At 38.4% G+C, this 25,953-nt stretch overlaps 2 protein-coding genes across 2 annotated transcripts; both read right to left on the bottom strand.

The window, feature by feature from the left end:
* Nucleotides 1–5,198: 5,198 nt before the first annotated feature.
* On the bottom strand, nucleotides 5,199–16,505 carry LOC128533737 (aldehyde dehydrogenase family 3 member A2-like). The gene is made up of 11 exons (XM_053508047.1): nucleotides 16,422–16,505; nucleotides 15,954–16,120; nucleotides 14,203–14,434; nucleotides 13,879–13,964; nucleotides 12,901–13,109; nucleotides 10,877–10,994; nucleotides 10,277–10,418; nucleotides 10,017–10,183; nucleotides 9,835–9,934; nucleotides 7,762–8,024; nucleotides 5,199–6,994 (listed from the first exon to the last, which is right to left on the bottom strand). Exons 2-11 carry the CDS (start codon nucleotides 16,107–16,109, stop codon nucleotides 6,980–6,982), a joined length of 1,488 nt encoding a protein of 495 aa, XP_053364022.1. The 5' UTR covers nucleotides 16,110–16,120; nucleotides 16,422–16,505; the 3' UTR covers nucleotides 5,199–6,979.
* A 123-nt stretch (nucleotides 16,506–16,628) lies between these two features.
* Nucleotides 16,629–25,845, bottom strand: aldh3a2a (aldehyde dehydrogenase 3 family, member A2a). The gene is made up of 11 exons (XM_053506650.1): nucleotides 25,782–25,845; nucleotides 24,251–24,438; nucleotides 23,925–24,156; nucleotides 23,760–23,842; nucleotides 23,424–23,632; nucleotides 22,517–22,634; nucleotides 20,152–20,293; nucleotides 19,892–20,058; nucleotides 19,705–19,804; nucleotides 19,353–19,591; nucleotides 16,629–17,341 (listed from the first exon to the last, which is right to left on the bottom strand). The coding sequence occupies exons 2-11, from the start codon at nucleotides 24,410–24,412 to the stop codon at nucleotides 17,327–17,329; spliced, it is 1,467 nt and encodes a 488-aa protein (XP_053362625.1). The 5' UTR covers nucleotides 24,413–24,438; nucleotides 25,782–25,845; the 3' UTR covers nucleotides 16,629–17,326.
* Nucleotides 25,846–25,953: the final 108 nt, after the last annotated feature.

The following is a 25,953-nucleotide window of genomic DNA, read 5'->3' as shown; positions in this document are numbered from 1 at the left end:
AAGAAAGAAAGAAAGAAAGAGAGAGAAAGTAAAAAGAAAGAAAGAGAAAAAAGAGAGAGAAAGAGAGACAGACAGATGATATATAGATAGATAGATAGATAGATAGATAGATAGATAGAGAGAAAGAAAGAAAGAAAGAAAGAGAGAGTAAAAAGAAAGAAAGAGAGAAAGAGAGAGAGAAAGAGAGACAGAAAGGTAGAGATAGATAGATAGATAGATAGATAGATGGAGAGATAGATAGAGAGATAGATAGAGAGAGAGACAGATAGAGAGAAAGAAAGAGAAAAAAAGAAAGAAAGAAAGAAAGAAAGAAAGAAAGAAAGAAAGGCCATATTTATACAGTAACCTGCCCAGACAGATTCAGATCTTAGTTAGGAAACAGAAGTCTTAATACATTTCCTGATAAAGGTTTGTAGAAATCAGATATCTTTTGTTAAAGGAAATGTCGCTTTCTTGCGAAACACAGTACTGCTTCCTAATTCCAGTGGTACTGTAGCGCTTGAAGTGTGGGGACTTCCGCAGTTGCAGCAGTGGAGTTACTTCCTGGCCTGGCCTCGCCGTGTCGTATATTAGAGGTCTCTCAAGCCTGAATTAGATGAAGGAAAGCAGAAGGAAGGGGAGGTGAAGTGGAAGTAAGTTGAATCTGCGGTTCGCAGCAGCCAGCTCTCAGTCTTGCTTTTGTGTGCGTGGGATTTACTCCAAACTCACGCTATTCTTAGAAAAGAATAATTATGAATAATAAGCCATAACTAACAGATTTATGATATAAGCAGGTATAGGAAGGGTAGGGTGAGTATGTGTCTTCTGTTGCATGTTGTGTTATATGTTAAATATCCATTTCAAGCAACAAGCACAGCGTAAACAAGGTGTATGTATGGAATGGGGGGATGTTCAAGACAAACCAGAATAACAGAACACAGTTATGAGAGGAAAAAAAAAACTTTTATTTCTCTAAATAATCTCCTGACACACTAATGCACTCAATTTAATTTCACTAGTTTTTTTTAGATACTGTCAAGGAAAAAGGTTTCTCAGTACACCTGACACGCTGGCCTTCCAGGAACTCCTTTAACGGCCCGAACATGTGGAAATGGCTTGAAGCGAGGTCAGGACTATACGGGAGAAGTAGCGAAAACTTCCAAAACAGTTCCTGTAATGTGCAAGTGGTGTTGGAGAATGATTCCCTCAGACAAATGCGTCTCTTCCCCGTGTTGGCGACAAGATATCTATCGATTTTAAAGCAATAAGTGTTCCACTGTTGTTGATGTTGAATGTTCACGACATGCAGCCTTCTTTAAATCGTTTGCATCATTCAAATATTTTACCGCGACTAAGAGTCTCATCACCGTACTGTGCTTAAAGTCTTTTGTAAACGGTAATAAGTTTTATGCCTTCGTTCCCAAAAAAGTTTCATCACAAGTCTTGGTTTGACTTAGACACCCCTTGTATTTGTCTTTTCCCCATTTTGAAATATTTAATCGAATGTTGATATTTGAATTTCAGAAATATATACTGGTTTAAGTCATTGTACTATTTACTGCATTTAGACAGCTACTCATTAACACATACCTTTTATTCACTCAGTTACAGCAAAACCAAAAAAAATGAACAATCATAAAAAAAACTTCCTGCTATGGCTTATGCTCCTTCACCAGTATTTCTTCATTTTTATAACTCTTAAAGTTAATCATTCCAAAAGAAAAAGAAAGACATACAGGGAAACAAAAGCTCTTTGTCCTGAAAAACCTACTCAGACTGTTACAAAGCTCTGACACTGGAGACTCCTTCCACTTCCATAAATAATAATAATAAAAAAGAAAACATAGAAAACATCACATCAAGGATTATACACATTTTAAAATCCTTTTGCATGAAGCATCCATTGTGAAAAGGAAAAAAAAAACCTCCCTGTGTGAATTATTAAAGTAACGAATAAGTGTGTTAATGTAAACGATCAGAGCCGTCATTAGCTAATTAATCCATCGCTAATGACCAGTCAGAATTAAGCATGCAACAGTGCTGTGATATAAAGCAGGAAAAGATTATTTTACACAGAAGTGTAATTTAATCGAATAAAACCGTTCCAAAAGCAATCCCGGCGTAATCACATTAGGTTGCATTCAAGTCACCGAAAGATCACGTTACTGATTACATCGCTAGTCGTGTACAGTAGTTTGTAATCAGTACAGGATTACACTTCCTCAGTCATTTTACCGGGCCTCTGTTTATAGGCAGATTGGGACGAGAGAATTTGGAAGACAGACCAGAACCACACGGGAAGCTAAAAGGAAGGTGTGTGTAGCGCGGAGAGAGACGTGTGGGCCTAGCGTGGGAGGTACAGTCACTTAGCAAGCACACACGTTCATAAATGCTGTGCTTGCCAAGGTGAGCAGGGTTAATATGTAGTCATGGAAACTGCAACACTGGAGCTGTAAGACAGGGATGTGCCTTTAAAAAAAAATAAACATAAGATGAGAGGAGAGATAATAACTATGCAAAAAAAAAAAAAACATTTGAATGCTACAGAGAAGCTCCTTCTGTGCTTCATCACTTTAACTGGATATGAGATTATGTGCTTTATTTATAACAGAGGAAAACCAAGATAAAGAGATTGCAGTGTTTTGGTTTTAGCGTTAGATAGTCCAGTGCTATTGTTCTCAAAACGGAATCTAGGACACAATCACACAATCTTCTGATTCAAATGTTTCATTACTTATTGTGAATATTGCTATTAACCTACTGTAGCATACACCGATCAGCCATAACATTATGACCACCTGCCTAATATTGAGCAGGTTCCCCACCTTTTTGCCACCCTTACAGTGATGCACTGTGTCTTCTGACACCCTTGCTATCACAGCCAGAATGAACCTTTTCATCATTTTGATCTACACTAGCGCTTCTATTGGATCGGATTACAGCGCCAGCCTTCGCTCTCCATCTGCATTAGTGAGCCTTGGCCACTTATGACCCTGTCGCCGGTTCTCTGGTTTTCCTTAATTCCACCACTTTTGTTATGTCCTGACCACTGCAGACTAGAAACATCCCACAAGAGCTGCAGTTTTGGAGTTGCTCTGACCCAGTCCTCGAGCCATCACAGTTATGTCAAAGTCATTCAAATCCTTATGCTTGCCCATTTTTTTCGGTTTCCAACACATCAACTTCAGGAAAAAAGGTTCACTTGCTATAGTATATGCCTAATATATGCCACCCACTTCCAGCCACCATTATAATGAGTTATTAAAAAAGAGGCTATTGTGAAAAGAGGCAAATTTGTGATTGATATAGGACCGGGACAGAGAAACTCCAATACTGGAGTTCCTGTGGGACATTCCCAGTCTGCACTGGTCAGGACATACTACAAGTGATCCAAGAAAGGAGGGAGGAAGGAAGGAACTTGTGATAGGGTCAGGGGTGACCAAGGCTTACTGATGCACATGGGGAGTGAAGGCTGATCCGTGTAGTCTGATTCAAAAGAAGAACACAGTTTATTACTGTTATGGCTGATCAGTGTGTGCATGTGTGTGTGTGTATACAGATATATACACACACACAATGAGATATATATATATATATATATATATATACAGTATATATGACCATTTAGTTGGGACAGGAATTAAAATCAGTTATTTACCATGTACATATATACATACATACATACATACATACGTAATTACTGTACATATTCCAATAATCAGAATCTCTCATCTAATATACTACATACAGTATACTGTACTGTAAATATATATATATATATATATACACATACAGTGGAGAAAAAAAATAATTTTAAAATTTTTTAAATTTCATTTAAGTATTTAGTCAGCCACGAGTTGTGCAAGTTCTCCCACTTAAAAAGATGAGAGAGGCCTGTAATTTTCATTATAGGTATACCTTAACTATGAGAAACAAAATAAATAAAAAAAAAACCCAGAAAATCACATTGTAGGATTTTTAGATCTCCTCTAGAGGTAAGTTCCTCTGGGCAACACGGACTTTCAACTCCCTAAAAATATTTTTTATGTGGGTTTAGATCTGGAGACTGGCTAGGCCACTCCAGGACTTTAAAATGCTTCTTACGAAGCCACTTCTTCATTGCCCAGGCGGTGTGTTTGGGATCATTGTCATGCTGAAAGACCCAGCCATGTTTCATCTTCAATGCCCTTGCTGATGGAAGGAGGTTTTTACTCAAAATCTCACGATACATGGCCCCATTCATTCTTTCCTTTACGCGGATCAGTCGTCCTGGTCCCTTTGCAGAAAAACAGCCCTGAAGCATGATGTTTCCACCCCCATGCTTCACAGTAGGTATTGTGTTCTTTGGATGCAACTCAGCCTTCTTTCTTCTCCAAACTGACAAATTAAGTTTTTACCAATAAGTTCTATTTTGGTTTCATCTGACTATATGAAATTCAATCCTTTTCTGGATCATCCAAATGCTCTCTAGCAAACTTCAGACAGCCCTGGACATGTACTAGCTTAAGCAGGGGGACACGTCTGGCACTGCAGGATTTGAATCCCTGGCAGCGCAGTGTGTTACTGATGGTAGCATTTGTTAATTTGGTCCCAACTCTCTGCAGGTCATTCACTAGGTCCCCCCGTGTGGTTCTGGGATTTTGACCCATGGGGTGAGATCTTGCGTGGAGCCCCAGATCAAGGAAGATTATCAGTGGTCTTGTATGTCTTCCATTTTCTAATAATTGCTCCCACAGTTGATTTCTTCACACCAAGCTGCTTACCTACTGCAGATTCAGTCTTCTGGTGTCCTTCGACAGCTCTTTAGTCTTGGTCATAGTGGAGTTTAGAGTGTGACTGTTTGAGGTTGTGGACAGGTGTCTTTTATACTGATAACAGATGCCATTAATACAGGTAACGAGTGGAGGACAGAGGAGCCTCTTAAAGGAGAAGTTACCGGTCTGTGAGAGCCAGAAATCTTGCTTGTTTGTAGGTGACCAAATACTTATTTTCCACTATAATTTGCAAATGAATTCTTTTAAAATCCTACAATGTGATTTTCTGGATTTTTTCATTCTTATTTTGTCTCTCATAGTTGAGGTATACATATGATGAAAATTACAGGCCTCTCTCATCTTTTTAAGTGGGAGAACTTGCACAATTGGTGGCTGGGAATTGCCTAAAAAAAGCTTGAAATTATTCATACACCTGGCAAATGACTTAAAGTTACTTTTATTTAACCAGCAAGTGACCAGAAATGACACAGGCTTCTCCCAAAAGATAATAAGATGACGTACAAGAGGCATCATTATTTTTCAGCTTTTATTTACATTTGAACAAAGCGTCATGTCCAAAATTATTAATACACTTCTAAATAATTAATAGAAAAGCCTTTATTGGCTATTACAGAAGTCACGCTTCCTATATACAGTATGGTATACTACTGTCTCGGTTGATTTCAGTCCCTTGCGCCCGTTATACAGTATATGTGTGCTGCCAAACTTTGTCTGGCCTCTCCTTCTCTCTGCATATTTTTGCTAATGATAAAGGTTATTCAGGGAAGTTACCAGTTCGATTTTCTCTCTTTTTTGTCACATCTGTCAGTTATGACTGTCTTTAACTGTCCTATGACTGTACAGAAACCTCCCTATCTGATGGATACAGTATATCTCTGACACAGATACAGGCGGATGTTTCAGAAGTGATAAGAATTAAAAGATTAACTCTGAGTCTACCTACAGTATATACGTCCTGCTTTAAAAAAAAAAAGTTGCACTCAAAATAGATTGGCTAGAAATAATGACACGACTGCTATGTTCGGAATCGTTAGGTACATATGAGCAGATGAACAAAAAGTGAGGTAAAAAAGAAATCTGTCAGCCTGAGCACCATGCATGCATTCAGGAGCATTTTAGATCCTTAGCATTGTAAGACACACTTAGGGCTATAATCCAAAGTAAACAGACAGTACAGCTCTCAGCTTGTGAAGGAATGCAGGAACTCATAGAAGTACATGGGAGTGAAGTTGTACCGCGGTGGGGTCGTTGCCTCAGGGGTGCGCTAGACGCTGTGAGTCATGGCAGAATCCCGCAATCCGATGAAATACTGAACGTGAATATCTTCATGAATCACATATGAAGAAGACGGACAAATCCATGCGCAGAATCATACGTGTATAAAATATCATGTCTTTACTCAACATGTGGTGTTAGAGAAGGTGGAATGGCAAAATGATCCATGATGATATTTGAGAAGAAAAAAAAACAATATGTAGTGGATTAGAAATATTTAGACTCGTGGGGAGGAAGGGGTGTGTGTGTGTGTGTGAGTGTGTGTGTGTGTGTGTGTGAGTCAAAACCCTTTCTGGAAATAAATCTAAACCAGAAATGTTGTGGAAATTTTCCTTATTAGAAATTCCTCTCAGAAATTCAAAACATTCCCCAAAGGAGCATCAGTTTGAGTGCTGTTTGATTTCACTGTGAATATTATTTAGCGTAGTATATTTTATTTATACCATAATTATATATTAAAAAAATAACAATAGTGTTACTTTCAAAGAAAACTGAGATTTTCTACTGCAAAATAGTGATCTCATATTAAACTGTAGGAGAGTGATGCCACCTGGTGGCTGATTTCTGTCATCATTCCAAAACATTAAATCCTTCTTAAAAATTCTCACTGTTTGGCTTAAGCATTGAAGCACAAAGCGGAAAAAACAAGCGTTTTGTTGCCTGAAATCGGCTTATCCTACAACATTTGGCGATTCTAATTGACTGTACAAAGCTCAGGACAATCGGGTTAATACTGACAGTCTGTGTTTGTCCTACTGGCATGTCAGCTGCACAAAGAGACTGAGTTAAAGGACACTGTTCAAAAATGAAAACACTGCGCAGAAGTGGACATTACAGTAAAGACAGGATAGACTGTAGATCAAATACTATGAGGTGGGCTTTGTTTTAGTTCAACACAACATCTGTCTTCAGGTGTAGATCTTTGGTCCTGATGACTTTTCCGAGAGCCTTCAAATCACAATACCCTGTGTGTAAAAAAAAATAAACAGGCATTTACAGTTCATACACATACAAACACACACACACACACACACACACAAAAAGTATTTCGTCCCCCCACAGGACATCATGCTGCCTAGACAATGGTGTTAACTGTATTTTGGTTATGACAAACACTGCTTTGCTTCAGGCTAAAAATAGCAGTTTGTGTTGGATTTTTTTCCCCAGGTTTTGTCAAATGTCTGCCAACTCCAGGTGTGACTTAATCTTTTTGCTTCTGGAAATGTTGTCGAGGTCTAGAAAGCTCTTTAAAGAACTCTGTTACTAAGTCTGTGTTGTACTGTACTTGGGTCCTTGTTCACTTGGCTTTAATGTAATCAATGATATTATTATTCTTTCAGGTTGAAGCCTATTGGCGCAGGTGTGTGTTTACATTGAGCGAGTAGATTCTTAGTAGCTTATTTTAAAGCAGATTATTAAATCTGGCGCATAACTGTTCATAACATCGACTGGTCATTTATATAAATAAGTAAGGTAAAATTTTATTTTAAGGTGTTCAAGTCAAACCGGGATTTTTAATTGTGCAGAATAACCGATCAGTTTCAGGAGTAAAAACTCCCTTTATTCCTCTAAATAATCCCCTGCTACACTAAAGCACTTATCCCAGTGTTTCACTAGTGCTTGAATAGTCATGATCTGACTGCCTGCTTCATGTCATTGTCACCGCTGAAATGCTGGCTTCCCATTTTTTTAACCTTCTTGATTTAGATAAGTGTTGAAAGGACTTGCTAACCTTGAGCAGGATGACCAGTAAAGTGATGAACAAACCCAAGGCCAGGATGGTGGAGATGATGGCCCAGGCGCTGGTGAGATGGGTACAGCTACTTAGGCGGCTCATCATGAAGAACCGGGCTTTTTGTAGACGAGATGGTGTTTGCGGGGGGTAGCGTGCTTTGTTCAGACTCTCCATCCCCAAAGACTTGATGAGGCAGGCACGTTTGTGACTGAGCTGGTCAAATGTGTGCTTGCCATGATATCTGCCCATGCCACTGTTTCCTGTGAGCGAGAGAGAGAGAGAGAGAGAGAGAGAGAGAGAGAGAGACTTGTCTTATGCACATTTTGAATTTGTGAAACTGAATAAAGACTATAAAATGAAAAATGACTAATCAGTTCACTTCAGTCAAAAACTACATTTATTTACTACATCCTTGCGTATTAATGTTTTAATGAGTTAAATGTTTTCCACATGACTGTATGCTTTTTTTCCTCCTCTTAGATCCTCAGCTGGTAATGGAAAAACTATTTAGCTTTTTCCTGTTTTTTTTTTTTTTAAGGAATTGGCTATAAATGTGTCAAGCATGCAGACAAAGTAGATTGTAGGACCTTTGCATAGTCCTACAAACATTTTTCAACATGAAACGTCATTACATTAACGTATGGATTAACATTAACGTGTTATGTGTATAAAAGCCAGCTGTCCACAGATTCTCTTTTTTCCGTTCAAACCGCCATGTGCAGGACCGAAGAGCAGTCAAACGATATCAGGTTGTCAGACTGTAGACCTGCACAAAACTGGAATGGGCTACAAGACCATTAGCAAGAAGCTTGGTGAGAGAGATAACTGTTGGAGCGTTTATTCACAAATAAAAAAATATATATACAATAACCATCATTCGCCATCGGTCTAGAGCTCCATGCAGGATTTTACCTCATGGGGTAAGAATAGTCGTGAGGGATCAGTCCAGAACTACACGGTACAGTAGAAGCTTGTGAGTGATCTCAAGGCAGCTGGGACACACCATTGGTAACACTAGATGCCGCCATGGAAAAGGTTCCACGTCCACCTCCCCTAGAAGGCATACTGAATGTACAGGACTCCCAACGAACAGAGAAGGATTGGGGAAAAGTGCTGACCAAAATTGAGTTCTCTGGCATCAACTCGACTCATCACTTTTTGAGGAAGAAAAATGACCCCAAGAAGATGACTATGACCCCAAGAACATCATCTCTATAGTCAAGCACAGAGGTGGAAACTTCATGTTTTGGGGCTGTTTCTCTGCTAAAGGTACTGTACAGGCTGACTTTGCCGCATTAAGGGGCCGATGTATGGGGACATGTACTGTAAAATCTTGGATGGGAACCCTTATGGGTCGTAGATGGATCTTCCAGCATAACATTGACCTAAACCATACCGCCAAGGCAACAAAGTAGCGGTTCAAGAAGAAGCACACTGAGGTCATGGCCAGTCTCCAGACCATAATCCTTTAGAAAATTTATGGAGGAAGCGGAAACTTCGAGTTGCCAAGCGACAGGCAAGAAACCTTAAGGATTTAAAAGAGATCTGTAAAGAAGAGTGGACCAAAATCCCTCCTGAGATGTGTGCAAGCTGGGTAACCAACTACAAGAAACATCTTACCTCTGTGCTTGTCAACAAGGGTATCTCTACCAAGTACTACTGAAGGTCATGTTTTGCTTGGGGATCAAATACTTCCTTTCCTAATTGAAATGAAAATCAATTTATAAACCTTGCATCATTTTCTTTTTCTGGATTTTTGGTTGAAATGTAAGTGGAAAAACTTACAAATCCAGCTAGGGATGAAATAATTATTTTCCTCACTTTAATAACACTAGGCCTGCATACAGCCGAGGAAAAGAATCAACCATTTCTTAAAGTTACATTACAGGTTGAAATGCAAGAACAGAAAAGTTGCTTATTCTTTTTCATGACGCCTAATAAAGAAGGAGAATAAAGGATGATGAACATGATACTGTGTTTGTGTTGTTTTAATAGAAATCCCTCGGTCTTTAACAAGCAGAGATGTGCATGTACAAAGAAGACGCTTAGATGTCCATCAGGTTGACATACCTACTCCGCCGAAGGGTAATGAGCTGACTGTGTAGTGGATCATTACATCATTAACCACGACTCCTCCACTAGTTGTCTCACTCAGCATTCGCTTGATCACCTCCACAAAAAAAGAAAAACAAGTTACCTCCCAACTCTCATACTGTGTGTTCTACAATGTGATCAGCAACTTGGAACAATACCTTCTTATCAGAAGAAAAGACGTAAAGAGCCAAAGGTTTTTCTCGATCATTAATGAAGCGAATAGCCTCGCTGACATCACTGACAGTGATGATGGGCAGGACGGGTCCAAAGATCTCTTCTTGCATTATCCTGGCGTGGGGCAAAACATCCTTCAGAACGGTCGGAGCTGGCAGAAACCAAGGAATACATACACACTAATGCAGTACACAGATCACAAGGAAACAAACTACAGATTGAACCAATACTTAATATTTCATACCGATATAAAGTTGTGATTTATCGCTCTCTCCTCCGACAGCCACACTACATCCCTCCATCAGACCCGTCACACGCTCAAAGTGTCTCTGGTTGATGATGCGCCCGTAATCAGGAGAGCTTTGAGGGTTCTCACCGTAGAACTCCTGGATTATTTTGAGACTTTATATTCACATATACACTAGTCGCATATGAATTTAAATAAATACACCAAACAGCCATAACATTAAGAACCAGGAACATTAAGCCCAGTATTGTGTAGGTCCCTCCTGTGCCACTAGGGCAGCTCTGACCACTCAATGTTGTGGTGTCTGGTACCAAGATGTTAGCAGCAGTTCCTTGAGTGCCCATGATTCTGCCACCACTTTACTGGTGTACAGTATGGTGGTACTCCATGCTATTTAATCTGGTGCTTATGATCCTGCCACCAGTTTACTGGTATATAATGCCACTCCATGCTATTCAAACTGGTGCCCATGATCCTGCCACCAGTTTACTGGTATATGATGGAACTCCATGCTATTCAATTCACCTGGCAGTGATGGGAGTGTTGTGGCAGATCAGTGTATTTGTATATCATAATATAAACAAATAAAGAACAAACCTGCAACGTCTGGCGGATCTCATCAATCAGTCTGTTCTGGATACTGGCATTACAGAGGATGTAGTCTGGAGCGATGCACGTCTGGCCACAGTTAGAAAACTTTCCCCATGTGATTCGACTAGAGACAAAGACAGACACTAAGATTTCATTTGCTTTAGTTCAGCTTTGATTATGACAATGCACAATGTGGTGGGCAGTTCATGTATGAAAATGATTCCTCATGCTCCAAGTAAAAATCTTTCACAATTTGAGTCTTAGAATATCGCCGTGCCATCAGGGGAGAAAAATCTTATTCATTTTATAACCTGGTCATTCAGTACTTTCATGTGATCAGCTGTTTCCATTTTATTGCCACATAACATTGCTGAGCCTAGACCTGACCGACTGAAGCAACCCCAGATCATACCACTGCCTCCAAAGTACAATGGTCCTTCTTACCCAAACACACCCATTACTCTGAAAAGGGGTCAACCTAGATCCATCAAACTGAATGCGCTTTTTCCATTGCTCCAAAGTCCAATGTTTATGCTCCCTAACACTTTTTCCAGATTAGTCTCACAAATCAGTAGATTTCATTAGCTCTGATTTCTGTATATTAATATATATAAATAATAACATTACAGGAGAATATATGCATGGCTGTAAAGTATGAAATATGGTACAAAGTTACCACAAGCACTCATATTCTCCAGCATGCTCAGTAAAAACCGAACAATTATTTTACTTATAGTTCTGTGCAAAAGTCTTGGGCACATCCAAAAATATGGCATAAGCAAAAGATCTTTTGAAAACATTTCTGCATAACAGGAAATTTCTATAAAGAGCATTAAAGAGTAATAAAATAAACAGTCAATATTTGGAGTGAAAACTCATTGCTTAAAATCAGGAGTTTTAGACACAGATTTATAAGAAAACAGCTGTTAGGTTTTACTGAGCTTGCTGGAGAATATGAGTTCTTCTGGTAAATTTTTCACAATTTATAAAAAATATTTGCTTGTCTTGCGGATTACTCGCAAACCGCATTGCTCGCAATCCGAGGTTCCACACACACACACACACACACATATATATTGACAGTTCTGCACTATCCTTTCAGGTTTTAATAATGTGTTTGAGGGTTCTTAACTCAAGTAATTTCAAATCTGGTTGGTCTACTTTATCTTTTAATCTCCTCTTTTTATTTATTTATTTTTTTATCTAAATATTTAACATTTGAAAGCTAAATTAATAAAAAGTTAACATAGATTACATTTTATTATAATAATAAAATCGGAAAAGGACAACACCTTTGTTGCTCTAATTAGACTTGCAGCACACAACCTTTTTTTTACTTTATAGTGTTATCATGTCTATGAGCCTTTGATCTATAGCCATAATGGGTTTAACCTGCGTTGAATAATAAACCATTAAAAGGGTTCATTATCTAAGAGTCATATCAGGATATAAATGCCAGCGGTAATCAGTTCCACAGATGATTAGGCTTTCATTCATTCTTTATTAGCAACTATTTTATTCTAAGAGGGGTGGCTGTTGGTTTGGAATAATACAGTACCTTGGATCGGTTTCCAGTCTGTTGCAGGACATCGGACACACACATTCATAGTCACTTTTAACCCTATTACACAAGTTTCGAACAATTTATCTTAGCCAAATCACCCACCACTGGACTGAACCAGGGACCCTGGACCCTTGACAGCACTTTTGCTTCACCATATAACAGTATACAGTATATAGTTTCACCACATACAACCTCAGCTGAAATAACCCCCAAAATAACCTCCTTCATTCTAAATTGCACCTTGAAGTGTACAGTAGATCATTTTCCATGAACAAAGAGGTACAACAGGACCAAGGCAACAGGTGGTTCTTTACCTATATACAGTAATATCTGGGTAGGGAATGGTGCGGACCCATTCTATACAGCAACAGATGGGCAACAACCAGTGATTTTAAACCTACAAAATGAAAATATACATGATAAACTGATGCATTCAAGTCATATGGACCTGTAAACAATGCCTTACCGGCAAGCAACTGCAAGGTCACAGTTCTGATCGATATAGCAGGGACTTTTCCCTCCCAGCTCCAGAGTGACTGGTGTGAGGTGACGGGCAGCTGCTTCCATAACCAGTTTGCCCACTGTGCTGTTCCCTGTGTAGAAGATGTGATCAAAACGCTGCCTGAGCAACTCCTGGGTTTCTGGGACTCCTCCGGTCACCACATGGTACATCTCCTTAAAGAATCAAAACCACCATAATGTTTACACAACAGTCATGCTTACAGCACTGTATGTAGGTTTATAGCTTTATAAGAGCTGAGCATAAACACCAAGATGGAGCAGTAAAATGAAGGGAGCTACCTAGGTCCCGATTCGATTAAAAATTGCAATTCCTAAGTATCACCATATTATAAATATCCTGATTCGCTATTATTTTTTTAAAGATATACATAACTTCTGACATGCATCAGATAGCAATGAAAAGTAAAGAAGGGACGACGATATTAACAAATAGTTTGGGCGTATTGTGCAACACTTTCTTAGCCAAAAATAATTTTAATCGTCATCTCAGACATAAAAAAAAAAAAATCACAAATACTTGTTTTTCTCCATTATAAAACATTTAACTGGGTAACTACCTCACCATATTTTTCATCTATCTATCCATCCATCTAGGTACCGCTGTAGTCAAAGCAGGGACGGTGAAGGCCAATAGTGATTACCATTGTATTTATTCCTAATTACCACTGTGGTAGGATCACCAGTCATCATTCATTTACATACTACGACCGATTTGGGAATGTCAATTAGCTTAATCTGCAAGTCTTTTGACTGTGGGTGGAAACCCGGTTACGTGGAGGAAACCCATTAAGCACAGGAAGAACATGCACAAACTCCATGCACATACAGTACAGTAGACCCAGAGGTGGGAATCGAACCCAGACCCAGGAGGTAACATTATATTACAATAGCTACCATGTTAAACTTTCTGGAAGTCACAGACCTGATCCAAATACTGAGGAAGCAGTTCTTTCAGTAGGCTGGCTGAATTCTTACTCAGTTCTGAAGGCTTCACCACAGCAGCATTGCCTTTTAAAAAAGTTTTAGGGTCAGTATATGTTACGAAACATGAGAGTGAGTTTTATATTTCAAAGCAAAAACATAACAGTTCTTAGTAGAATTCCATTACAGTTTTTAATTAACCCATAAAGTCACGGGTTATTACATACCGTACACATATCTGTGTTTGTTCTCAGCGTCTACTATGTAGTGAGTTACCATATGGAGGGACAGAACGATGACAGCTTCAAAGGTTTAGCTGTCGTACCTGCTGCAATTGCTCCAATAAGAGGTCCTAAGGTAAGACCCCATGGGTAGTTCCAGGCTCCGATGATCAGCACCACACCCAAAGGTTCAGCTTTAATAAAAACATCATCTGTCAGGGTGAGGAGGTTCTTCTGAACAGGCTGAGGTTTTGCCCAGTCACTGAGTTCACTTTCAGCCAGCTTGATTTCATTCTCCAGCCCAATGAGCTCTAAAAGCGATGTGTTAAAGTCACTCTGTAGACAAAGAGGCAATATATATAGTTTTATTGTAGCACAAATATTTTCCTTTTCTAAAAATGCATGCAGGATACCAGCAGTCTGACCTCTGAAGCCCCATTTAAAAAAAGAGATAGATCCACCAAGACACGGATAAATAGTTTTGCCAAGTAAGTAAGTATGTGATATTAATTTGCTTATTTGTATAAACTTCTGAATCACAGCAGTGTGATATTCCATACCCAAATAAATTATAAACATAATTCATTCAATTTCTTGTGCCTAAAACACATTTCCAAACACATCAAGTTTATCATCAAGACTTCAGGTATGGTAAGACCTGACTCCAGTTAGCTTTTATTTAGGTCATTAACTCAAGGATAAAACGAAACCACTAAAATATAATATATGATGATAATAGCATATAATTGCATAAGTGTTTAATGATGTAAAATAATGTTTTATTTACATTCAATTATTTTTCAACACAATTCATGAAGCAAAGTTTCATTACACTTTAATTATTATTATTATTACTATTATTACTATTATCATTATTATTAATTTCACAGTACATAGATGACGTTCCCAGAGAAACCTAGATCAGACACTTGGTTGTAAAGATAATTAATAATAAAAAATATATAAATTAAGGTATATAAATTGTTTAGCATATATGTTTTCCATGATATTGAATATTTATTTATTCATAGTATAAAGTTTTATCAGAATGGGCGGGTTTTCAGCAGTGCATTCAAGAATTTTTATATCTTTTTTCACGGTGTGATTTCACATGAGAGTGTAAATGAGTGAAAATACAATTAATAAGTGCACATATAGTGCATGTAGTACAGTTAGAGAAATATATATATATGTCCTTGACTAAGATCATATTTTAAATAAAAGAAAAGTTAATAAATTTATTAAAATCGAAAGGGTTTACATACTTTTTCTTGCTCTCTCTCTCTCTCTCTCTATATATATATATATATATATATATATATATATATATATATATATATACACACAATGAAGATATTTGCGGAAAAATTTTTTTGTTTGGAAGGCACACATCACATAAAAAATACTGAACGAATTAGAGACTACTGAACTGAAGTAGATGTGCTACTTTAAAATTTAAATGAAAAAGCCCTTATATCATTATAAAACTTAAAAAAACATAACATTTAAAAAAAAATCATTTGTTCATCTCGAAATTCAACAGACGGTGCTATACATTTTTTTAAATACACGCTCATGAGCATGCAATTGAAACACACTTAATAAACACAATCTCACACCTTTATTGCAGGCACTTCATGGCAACATGTAAACATTTTAATTCATTCTAAAATTCAACAGGTTTTATTATTAGCATTATTATTATTTTTTTCACATTTCAAGTACAAACGAGCACAACCCCAGCCAGTCTTTTTTAAGTATACAGTGTTAAAAATTGCAATAATTCCCTCTTTCCAGGGCAGGTCAGTATTGCAGTATTGAGGGACAGAAGCCTGATACAGTGTGCAGCTCTTACCCTGTGCAGGTCGTGTGTGAGAGCAGCACTGATGTCGCCCTGTCTCTCTCTGATGAGCCTCAGTAAAGCTCGGAGCTGCTGAACTCTGTACTGCAGGACTCTGGACCTGCCGGTGTTAAAAGCTCTCCTGGCTATATCCAGCGCCTGCTTCTCCATTTCTTCTTATCCTTAGCATAATCAAAAAGAAAGAAGTACAGGAAAGCAATAAATAACACAACCACCATGGCAGAGAAGCACCTCGTTCATGTTAGACATGAAACACGAGTCACGAATTATAATGAACCTTATCTTTAAAAAAAATTCAAGCCTTGTAGTTCACATTCTCATTAGAAAAACTACATCAAAGTCAGTTAGATTTTCTTCAGCGCAGCATGTGTGACATAATGTCTTTGGTCAGATCAGCACAAAGCATTTAATTTGTCTGTTAATATATAATAAAAAAAACAGAAAGAAGCAGATTTCTCTTACCTTTTTGTCACATGAGAATCTGTAAGGGTAATTCTTACAGAGAAAAACAAACCCCAGCTATGTCAGTATGGAGCAGTATTTATTGTGTGCTGCACAGAGGGAGGTGCATCTCACATAAAGCCCTTATTGTTACTGTTCCCGAATAATCAACACATCACACCAATCACACTGTCCAGACTCACAAACACGCACACGACAGGCCAAATATTAATCACATGATTAGTTTTATTTGACTAAAATCACAGCTCAACACTTTGTGTCATATCCTAAGCTACCAAATGAATACACGAAGTAAACTGATCTTTACACCCCAAAGTCCAAAGTAACACTATTATCCACTCTTGTCCAAAGTAACAGTATTATCCAGCTATGCGTATAAACCCTTAATATAAAATGAATGATAATGTACCATACATATCTGTGTAAAATTGGATACCTTGGATACAACTTGATTAACATTCAGTACAGAGTTTAACAGTTTAACACTTTTCGCAATTAAACTGACATCATGTTATTCTCCAATGCATTTTAAGTGCTGAAAAAAATGTATGCATCATATGAATGCATTAAAAGATATTACAACAATTAATAACCCCAGTGTCTAGCAAAAATAATTAGTAATTTAATTTAAATTCCTCATTTTTTTTAAAGGATATGAAAAATATAATCAAATTACAAAACCACTGAAATATAATATATGGTGATAATAGAATATAATTGTACAAATACAAGTGTTTAATGATTGTTTTATTTACATTCAATTCTTTTTTTTTTAACACAATGCATGAAGCAAAGTTTCATTACACTTTTATTATTATTATTATTATTATTATTAATTCTACGGTACACAGATGACGTTCCCAGAAAAGCCTAGATCAGACGGTCCGTGTTCCTTTTCGGCCACCTTATCGCAAGAACCGCTGCAAAGCAAAAAAAAAACTACAATCAGTTCATGCATAACACAACCTGTATTTCCAGGAAACTAAATAAAACACTGGACCTCCAGCAGGAGAATTTCATACAGTGAATTTATAAAGAAAGCCTGACTTGGTTGTTTCTCATCCTACCCCCACTTAGATAATTACAACATCAGTCTTCTGGCTACATAAGAGAAAACTAGTCAGGCATAGGCAGTAATTTTCCTATTGTTCATTCTTTTCAGACTGTTTAGTTGAGGAAGGGGGGGGGGGGGTTGAGTTGTCCAGTTCAGCGAATCTATTTTCAAATGGACAGAGACGCATTGTGGAGAACTCACTCGTCACATTTTGGTGGAGATTCCACTAAAGAAGATTTGAGAATAGGTTGCAACACTTCAAGAACTGTCTAAAGTTTTAAAATCCTGATGCATTAATATTTAAACACCTGAGGTGAAGGCAGAGGAGTGATACTTGAATTCAGCCTAAACCTGACATCAAATCCTACTGCAAGTAATTAAACAAGCATCATTCATACCTACAATCCATATTTACAGAACCATTGAAGCACAGTGTTTTTTTACCAAATCCCTTGAGTATTTTAATCAAAAATAAACTATGAGGGGTGTTCAAGTCAAACCGGGACTTTTAATTGGGAACAGAATTCCCAAATTTCTGTGTCTTGTATATATGTTTTTTAGCACATTGGAGCCGACTTTTCTTGTGTTTTAGGGTCAGCAGTGGAGTACGTCACCTTATAGTGTGGAATGAAACTTTAGTGCCTCAAGTCACCAAATCTTTCTGTAGGTCCACTGCAGTCAATCGAGGGTTTTGCAACACTTGCCTCCGCAGGAATCTGCTAACAGCAGGTCATAGCTTCATCTTTCTGCCATGTCCAGGTAGGTTAACCACTGTTGCTTGAACATTTAGTACCTTTGCTATTTATTTATATCCTTGTCCATGTTCGTGCAAGGCAAGGATCTCGTCTCTTAATCTTATGGTCAACTCTATTGACTGACATGCAGTCAAACATCTCTATCAACAAATCTCTAGAAAATTTAGGTATTGGATGTGTTCTAAATCAATTACTATGGAGGCATCCAATCTGTGCTTGGGACCAAACATGATTTACAAATTTGAACTCTAATGAGAGATTTAATTCTGGGGGTTGAATAATTCTGAGACTGCAGTAATGATTAAAAGAAGCTATTTGTGTTGAATTCGGAGAAACCACTTGGCATATTAGTTGTTTTGAGCTATTTACATTGCTCTTGTTTCACTGCAAGTTAGTAGTTTTGGTCAATTTATTTGCCATGACAACTGATACATTTCGGGCTTCCTTTCCAAACTGCCTCGTTTGATCACCAAAGGCGTTCTGTTTCTGCATGACAATGCATGACCTCATACAGTACTACACACCACTTGTGCAATTCAACAACTCATGTGGGAGTTACTGCCACATCACCTGTACAGCCCTGACCTCACTCCAAGCCATTTCCACATGTTTGGGCCATTAAGGGAGTTCCTGGGAGGCCAGTGTGTTCAAATGTGAAGCAGGCAGTCTGATCATGGATTCAGCATACTTAAAAAAAACTTTCTATCCTGATGGTATTCAAGTGCTAGTGAAACTCTGGGATAAGTGCATTAGTGTCGCAGGGGATTATATTGGGAGCTTTTGCTCTCGTAAATGTGTTCTGTTATTTTGAACAATCAAAGTCCCGGTTAGACTTGAACACCAGTAAAATCATTCCATTAACGCTATAATAAAGATTAATCCATTTTCTTATTATATATAGTCACATGTGGATCATGGTTTCTTTGCCTAGCATGACTTGGAAGTAAGAAAGTACAGTAGAAGCAACAGGAACTAAACTATAGCGCTCTGCTGGTCTCTACCATATAATCTTAACTGTAGATCTGATCCAACCACTGATCGAACACACGCAGGTGGTTTTAGTTTCTTTAGGATGTAAGGATGAGGAAGGCAGTCTGTAGAGAAAAAGAAAGTGACACATACCTTAACCACAAAAACTGCCAGCGCCGCAAGCATAGCCACCTTCATCAGCTGGCGCCAGCGTTTCAGGTTCACCTGCTTGGTGAGGAGCATTCGGGCCCAGCGCAGTTTCCCTGATGTGTGAGGAGGGTAGCGGATCAGGTTAAGTTTTTCCATTTTTAGATTTTTAATGAGACAGCTGCGCAAGTGACTCAACTGATCAAACGTGTATTTGCCGTGGTAGCAACCGGTCCCGCTGTTACCTGTGGAGTTTCGAAGATTTTTTAAAAAAGTCCATAGAAAAAAAAAGATTTGTTTTTTTCGATTAAAAGAAATACGATTAAAAGGTGTAGAATGCTATATGCTAAATGCTTACCAACACCACCAAAGGGCAAGTCACTGATGGTAAAGTGGACAAGGCAGTCGTTGGCCAATAGCGCGCCACTTGACGTTTCAGACATCATCTTCTTTATAACCTTGGAAATGAAATATGAACGGTAAGCCTAAAAGACATAGCATAAGTATACCTGCTCTAGGTATGTAGTACACTTGAGTTCATTTACCTTCTTACTAGGAGAGAAGACATATATTGCCAAAGGTTTCTCTCTTTCATTAATGAACTGGATGGCTTCAGTCAGTCCATTTACAGGGACGATGGGCAATAAAGGCCCAAATATCTCCTCCTGCATCACCTTTGATTCCGGGGTTACGTCTTTTAGAACAGTAGGAGCTGAAGTGCAGAGTTAAAATTAGTGTTAAAATTAAAATGTCAGTATAGCAACACTTTGTTAAAACAGACTAGATTGTCTGTCATGATTCTCACCAATGTAGCACAGGGATTCATCATGTCCGCCCCCTATAGCCACTGTGCTACCCTCCATGAGAGCCAATATCCTCTTGAAATGCCGCTGATTGATTATTCGTCCATAGTCTGTGAAGGTCTTAGGATCGTCCGTATAAAAGTCCTGCAATGGAAACATTTTAAATGTCAGAAGGAAGGTAATCAATTTATCAGCAAACCCACCATGCAAGGAATTATCTTCTTTGTCTTTCGGCTGTTCCCTTTCAGGGGTCTCCACAGTAAATCATCTGCCTCCATCTAACCCTATCTTCTGCATCCTCTTCCCTCACACCAACTAATTCATGTCCTCTCTCACTGCATCCATAAATCTCCTCTTTGGTTTTCCTCTAGACCTCCTGCCTGGCAGTTCAAACCTCAGCATCCTTCTACCGATATATTCACCATCTCTCCTCTGTACATGTCCAAACCACCTCAATCTGGCCTCTCTGAATTTATCTCCAAAACATCTAACGTGGGTTGTCCCTCTGATGAACTCATTCTCGATTCTATCCATCCTTGTCACTCCCAAGGAGAACCTCAACATCTTCAGCTCTGCTACCTCCAACTCTGCCTCCTGTCTTTTCTTCAGTGCCACTGTCTCTAAGCCGTAGAGCATCGCTGGTCTCACCACTGTCCTGTACACCTTTCCTTTCATTCTCGCTGATACTCTTTTATCGCACAACACACCTGAAACTTTTCTCCACCTATTCCAACCTGCCTGTACCCACCTCTTCACCTCCTTTCCACACTCTCCGTTGTTCTGGACTGTTGACCCTAAGTACTTAAAGTCCTGCACCTTCTTTACCTCTGCTCCCTGTATCCTCACCGTTCCTCTCGGGTTCCTCTCATTCACAAAAATGCATATATGCATATATACATACATAAATGCATATATGCATATATTATATGCATATATACATACATAAATGCATATATGCATATATTATATGCATATATACATACATAAATGCATATATTATATATATATATATATATATATATATATATATATATATATATATATATTAGTCCCTGACTTACGAACGAGTTCCGTTCTGGGAGCATGTTTATAAGCCCGATATGTTCTTAAGTCTGACAAAGAATCCGCCCTTGACACGAATATACAATGTAAAGCATACCAATCCACTTGACTAAATATGTCCCCTTTCACCATACTGCCATCATGTGGCCAAAAACCATAACCGTGCCTAAGAAAATGAATCGTAATAAAACGTAAAATGATACAATGGTGTCTCCGCACCTTTAGATTGCTAGGGGAATCCCAGGCGCTATTTTGTCTCATAGCTGGTTTCCACTGTATTGGACTGTGAACAGTTTTGTTGATGATTTTCCGAAATTAGGATTATTGCTAAATTAGGACAGCTTTACAAAACAGCCATTTTCGATCATTGTGCTCCCAGATCAATTCATTGAAACCGGTGAGGCAGACTTATTTCTTCCGCACCCCCAACACACACAGACACACACACACACACACACAATATACCAGATTTAAGACATTTTATACATTCACTTTCACACTGAAATTATTGTATATAATTGGAAATATTGGTATCTGGTGCTCTGCAGTGTCTTTTTATTTTACAATACAAGTAAGCTAATTCCATGATTTGTTTGCATCTAGAAAATGTTTATAGAACCACGGTCTATTCGTATTTGTGGAAATTCGTAACTCGAACATTCGGAAGTTGGGGAATACTGCATATATTTTTATATAATGTTGCATTTTTTTTTTTTTTTTGCATATAAAAATTGGCAAATATCCTTTTAACGGTATCATTTGTGCCATTATTTGCTAATAGCCTAAATCAGTGGTTCCTAGCCCTGGTTCTGAAGGGCTAATCAAAAATTAATGTAGCACTCTTAATTTGCACAAAAGACGACCTGCGATTTGTTTGTTTTTTTTGTGGCCTGAGGGTGTATCTGGTGCTAAAACAACTCATGGAAGATCATAAACAGAAGCATTTGGATATCTACAAACAAAATTTGGACCGATACTCTAAGGAAGCTGAAGGTTTCCTAAAGAGAATCATTAAGTCAGGGACAACCTCTATTTTAATATTTTATCCTAACATCCACTAGGGGCGCTATACAGGTAAGCGTTCCACCTAAAAAAGCCGTACCTTTAACACGATGATTATTAAAACTTTTTTTTCCTTTTTTTTGGTAATTAAAACTAGAAATTAAATGAAACTATGAAATAAAACAACATAAAATCTGCTTTTACCAAACACCCATTCTACTTATCTGTCCCGTCCAGAATGTGATGTCTTAAATCCAAACAGAAACCAGCAATTCACTTCTAATATATACAGTATATACTAACCTGAATGCATTTTCTAATCTCCTCCACCACTTTGTCTTGGATGCTAGGTTCACAGAGGATATAATCCGGGGCTATGCAGGTCTGACCGCAGTTAACAAACTTCCCCCATGTGATGCGGCTGTGAATGTGGAAACACACAAAAACACATATGAGAGAATCAGGGAAAACTGAGTGAAGTTAAGAGTGATGGGTGCATCGATTCCCGGGTGATGCTGTAACCTCTCTTAGCCGGAGGTCTAGAGAGAGCTGATTGGCAGAGCTCTCTCAAAGGGGGAGGGATGAGAGGTACTTAGTACTCCCACCTTAATCACGGCTCTACAGCCAATCAGGAGCATCTGTGACCTCACGCAAGTGGAGAGAGCGGAGAGCGCTGTCCTCCGAGTGTGTTACGCTGCCCCCAATAATGTGTGAGCAAGCGGTTCGAAAAGATCCGGTCGGCTGGAGTCACATGATTCGGAGGAAACACGTGATAGTCTTCGGCCCTCCTGACTGAGTGGTACTGTAGTAGTAGCCTTAATGTGGGAGCCCCCTAGTGACGGGGATGGAGAAAATCGTGGAAAAAAAAGGTTAAGCTATCACATCAAGCCTTCTATTAGGAAGTGCTCGATAGAGAGTACTGAGTTCTTTATTTTGGGTAAATGAGCTTTGATTTTAACCTCTTGAAACTTTAAAAATCTTAGATTTCTTTGCATCACCACACAATTAAAGCTCCTTAAATTTGTTGCATTTCAAATATTAGCTCAGATCTTCCTTATTCCACATTTTCTAAATGTGGAATTACTAGCAATTCCAGACTGATAAAGTAACAACACAAGCCCGAGTCTACTCTCTTATCTCGCTTATCACAGACCTTGACCTGAAAGCTCAATGACATTTTTCCATGCCTCCCCCCATGCATGAAGCTCACCGGCAGGCAATCCGGAGGTCACAGCCTTTATCGATATAGCAGGGACTTTTCCCTCCCAGCTCCAGAGTGACTGGTGTGAGGTGACGTGCAGCTGCTTCCATAACCAGTTTGCCCACTGTGCTGTTCCCTGTATAGAAGATGTGATCGAAACGCTGCTTCAGCAACTCCTGGGTTTCAGGAACTCCTCCAGTCACCACATGATACATCTCCTTAAATCATACACGCATGTTTTAGTTGAAAATTCTGAAACTCAATCAAGGTCTCAAACCTTTAAAGCCCACTATAGATCATGCTGACATGCAGGTATAGAGGTAACAACACTGTATAAGGTTTTACCGGGTCCAAGTACGTGTTCAGGAGCTCCATGACCTTGGCAGTGTAAGAGCTGACCTCTGATGGCTTCACTACAACTGCATTACCTGTAGAAAAGTTGATAGAGAAGAACAGATGAGATGACATCACTCCTGCAAACGGTAAAACTCTACAACCAATAAACTTTACCAGCAGCGATGGCTCCTACAAGCGGCTGTAGCGTCACCGCTATCGGATAATTCCAAGCTCCGATAATCAGCACCACGCCGAGAGGTTCTGGCCGGATGTAAACCTCATCCGAGATGGTTAGGAGACTTTTAACCACAGGACGAGGAGCTGCCCATTCTGCTAGTCTGCTCAGGGCGAGCTTGATCTCTCCCTCAAGACCCAAGATCTCATACAGCAGCGTTCCATTCTTGCTCTACACAAAGCAAAGAAAAACTTATAATGAAACAAAAAAAAACAAACAAAAAAACAGCAATTAAAAAAAAGTGTTTATGTTAATTACAATTCACCTTGTACAGGTCCTTCTTGAGGGCATCTATAAAGTCGTTTTGTCTTTCCGAAATGAAACGCTGTAGGTTTTTCAGCTGCTGTACCCTGAAGTCCAGTGGTTTAGATCTCCCTGTTTGAAAAGCCTTCCTGACCCGCTGAACCGCCAGCTGCTCTTGAGACATCCTTAACAGACTGGAGGACTATCAAACTGTGCATTTATGGAACATATTGGTCAACAAATCGATATTATTATGATTGAAGATGTTTTTAATTGGGATTAAAACTAAAAACATGAAAAAAAAGAAAAAAAGAATTCTGGCTCTATTTGTGGGAAATTCAGTAACAGGTTTGCATCATTATTATTATATTACGTTTTAATAAATACGGTATGCAGCAAATATACAGTACCGAAACTCGCACATCTCAGACGCGCGTATGCATTTGTCGATGCTTACATCACACATACCGTGGTAAATCAACACGCCGTAGTAGTAGTGTGTATGTTAGTTTCTTTTCAGGACAAATAAACTCACAGATAACAACAAGGTACCGTATATTTTGGCGCATACTGTATATATAGGGCCAGGCTTGTGCAGTATAGTGTGATAATTTTTTATTTTCTTTTTTTGGCACAAAAGGAAATATTTTGATGAATGAATGAATTTCATTTTAACCAACAATAGAGACATGACTGAGTAAGTAATTACTAAATAAATAAAAGAAATTGCACAGATTCATATGGTCACGTTTTTATATTTGTTTTTATTGTTACTGTGACCAAACAATAATGATGATAATCGAATTTCAACATTTTTGCACCGTCATTTCAATATTCTGGTTCACAGTTTAAAAGGAACAATAACTTTGGATCTACATGCCAATCAGAAAACCCAAATTCACAGTTTGATGTGTGAAGCCTCCTCCACAGACGCAAATTAGCAAGATTTCCATATAAGCAGTTTTTTTTTATTGATCATTGACCAATGCTGTGTTGCTGTCCCTTAGCTGTGACACTTGAGTTTTAAGGGTTAATTAAGGGTTAATAATTAATAGATTTTTTAAAAAAGAGCCAGTTTAACGGCCGAAACTGTGTTTCTGTGGCGGCTTGCATTCTCTGCATTTTCTGCTTCTAAATACACACTCGTGCTACTGCTTCTGTACCTGTTCATATATATATATATATATATACATACAAATGATCTTTGAAAACTGGTGTTGGCTTTATCACACAAGATAAGTTTATCACTGAGTAAAACTCAGTTGTTTACAGTTACCATTGTTAAAATTGTAAAAAGCTACTTTTTGTAAAAAAGTTTTTTGTTGTTGTACTAAGAACTATAATTAGATGCTGAAGTCACAATACTGTGCCATTAAAATTCCAGTAAACAAATAACCTAACACTTATTTTCCTGTCAGTCAGAAGCCTTTCTAACCTGGCTAGCTTATGAGCTAACAAACAGAATTTTTAAAATGCAGTGCCGTTGAAACAGTATATCCTGCACATGCACTATAACATACTGTAATGTAATAAACTGTGCACGCTGCGCTTACCTTTAATCAGCAGGAAAAGTTCTATCGTAATCACACACCCGCCATTCTGTGATCCTGGGATTCTGATTAGATTTGCTTGGTGGTAGGACTGCAGTGAAAGGTGCAATACCGCCACCTATCGGTTTGGAGCGTGGACATGAGAAAAGAAAAGAAAAATAGCATTTTTAGCCTT

The sequence above is a fragment of the Clarias gariepinus genome, chromosome 11 (assembly GCF_024256425.1).
Source record: "Clarias gariepinus isolate MV-2021 ecotype Netherlands chromosome 11, CGAR_prim_01v2, whole genome shotgun sequence".
Taxonomy (NCBI): Eukaryota; Metazoa; Chordata; class Actinopteri; order Siluriformes; family Clariidae; genus Clarias; species Clarias gariepinus.
The sequence above is the reverse complement of the archived record's forward strand: the minus strand, read 5'-3'. Positions and strand labels throughout refer to the sequence as shown.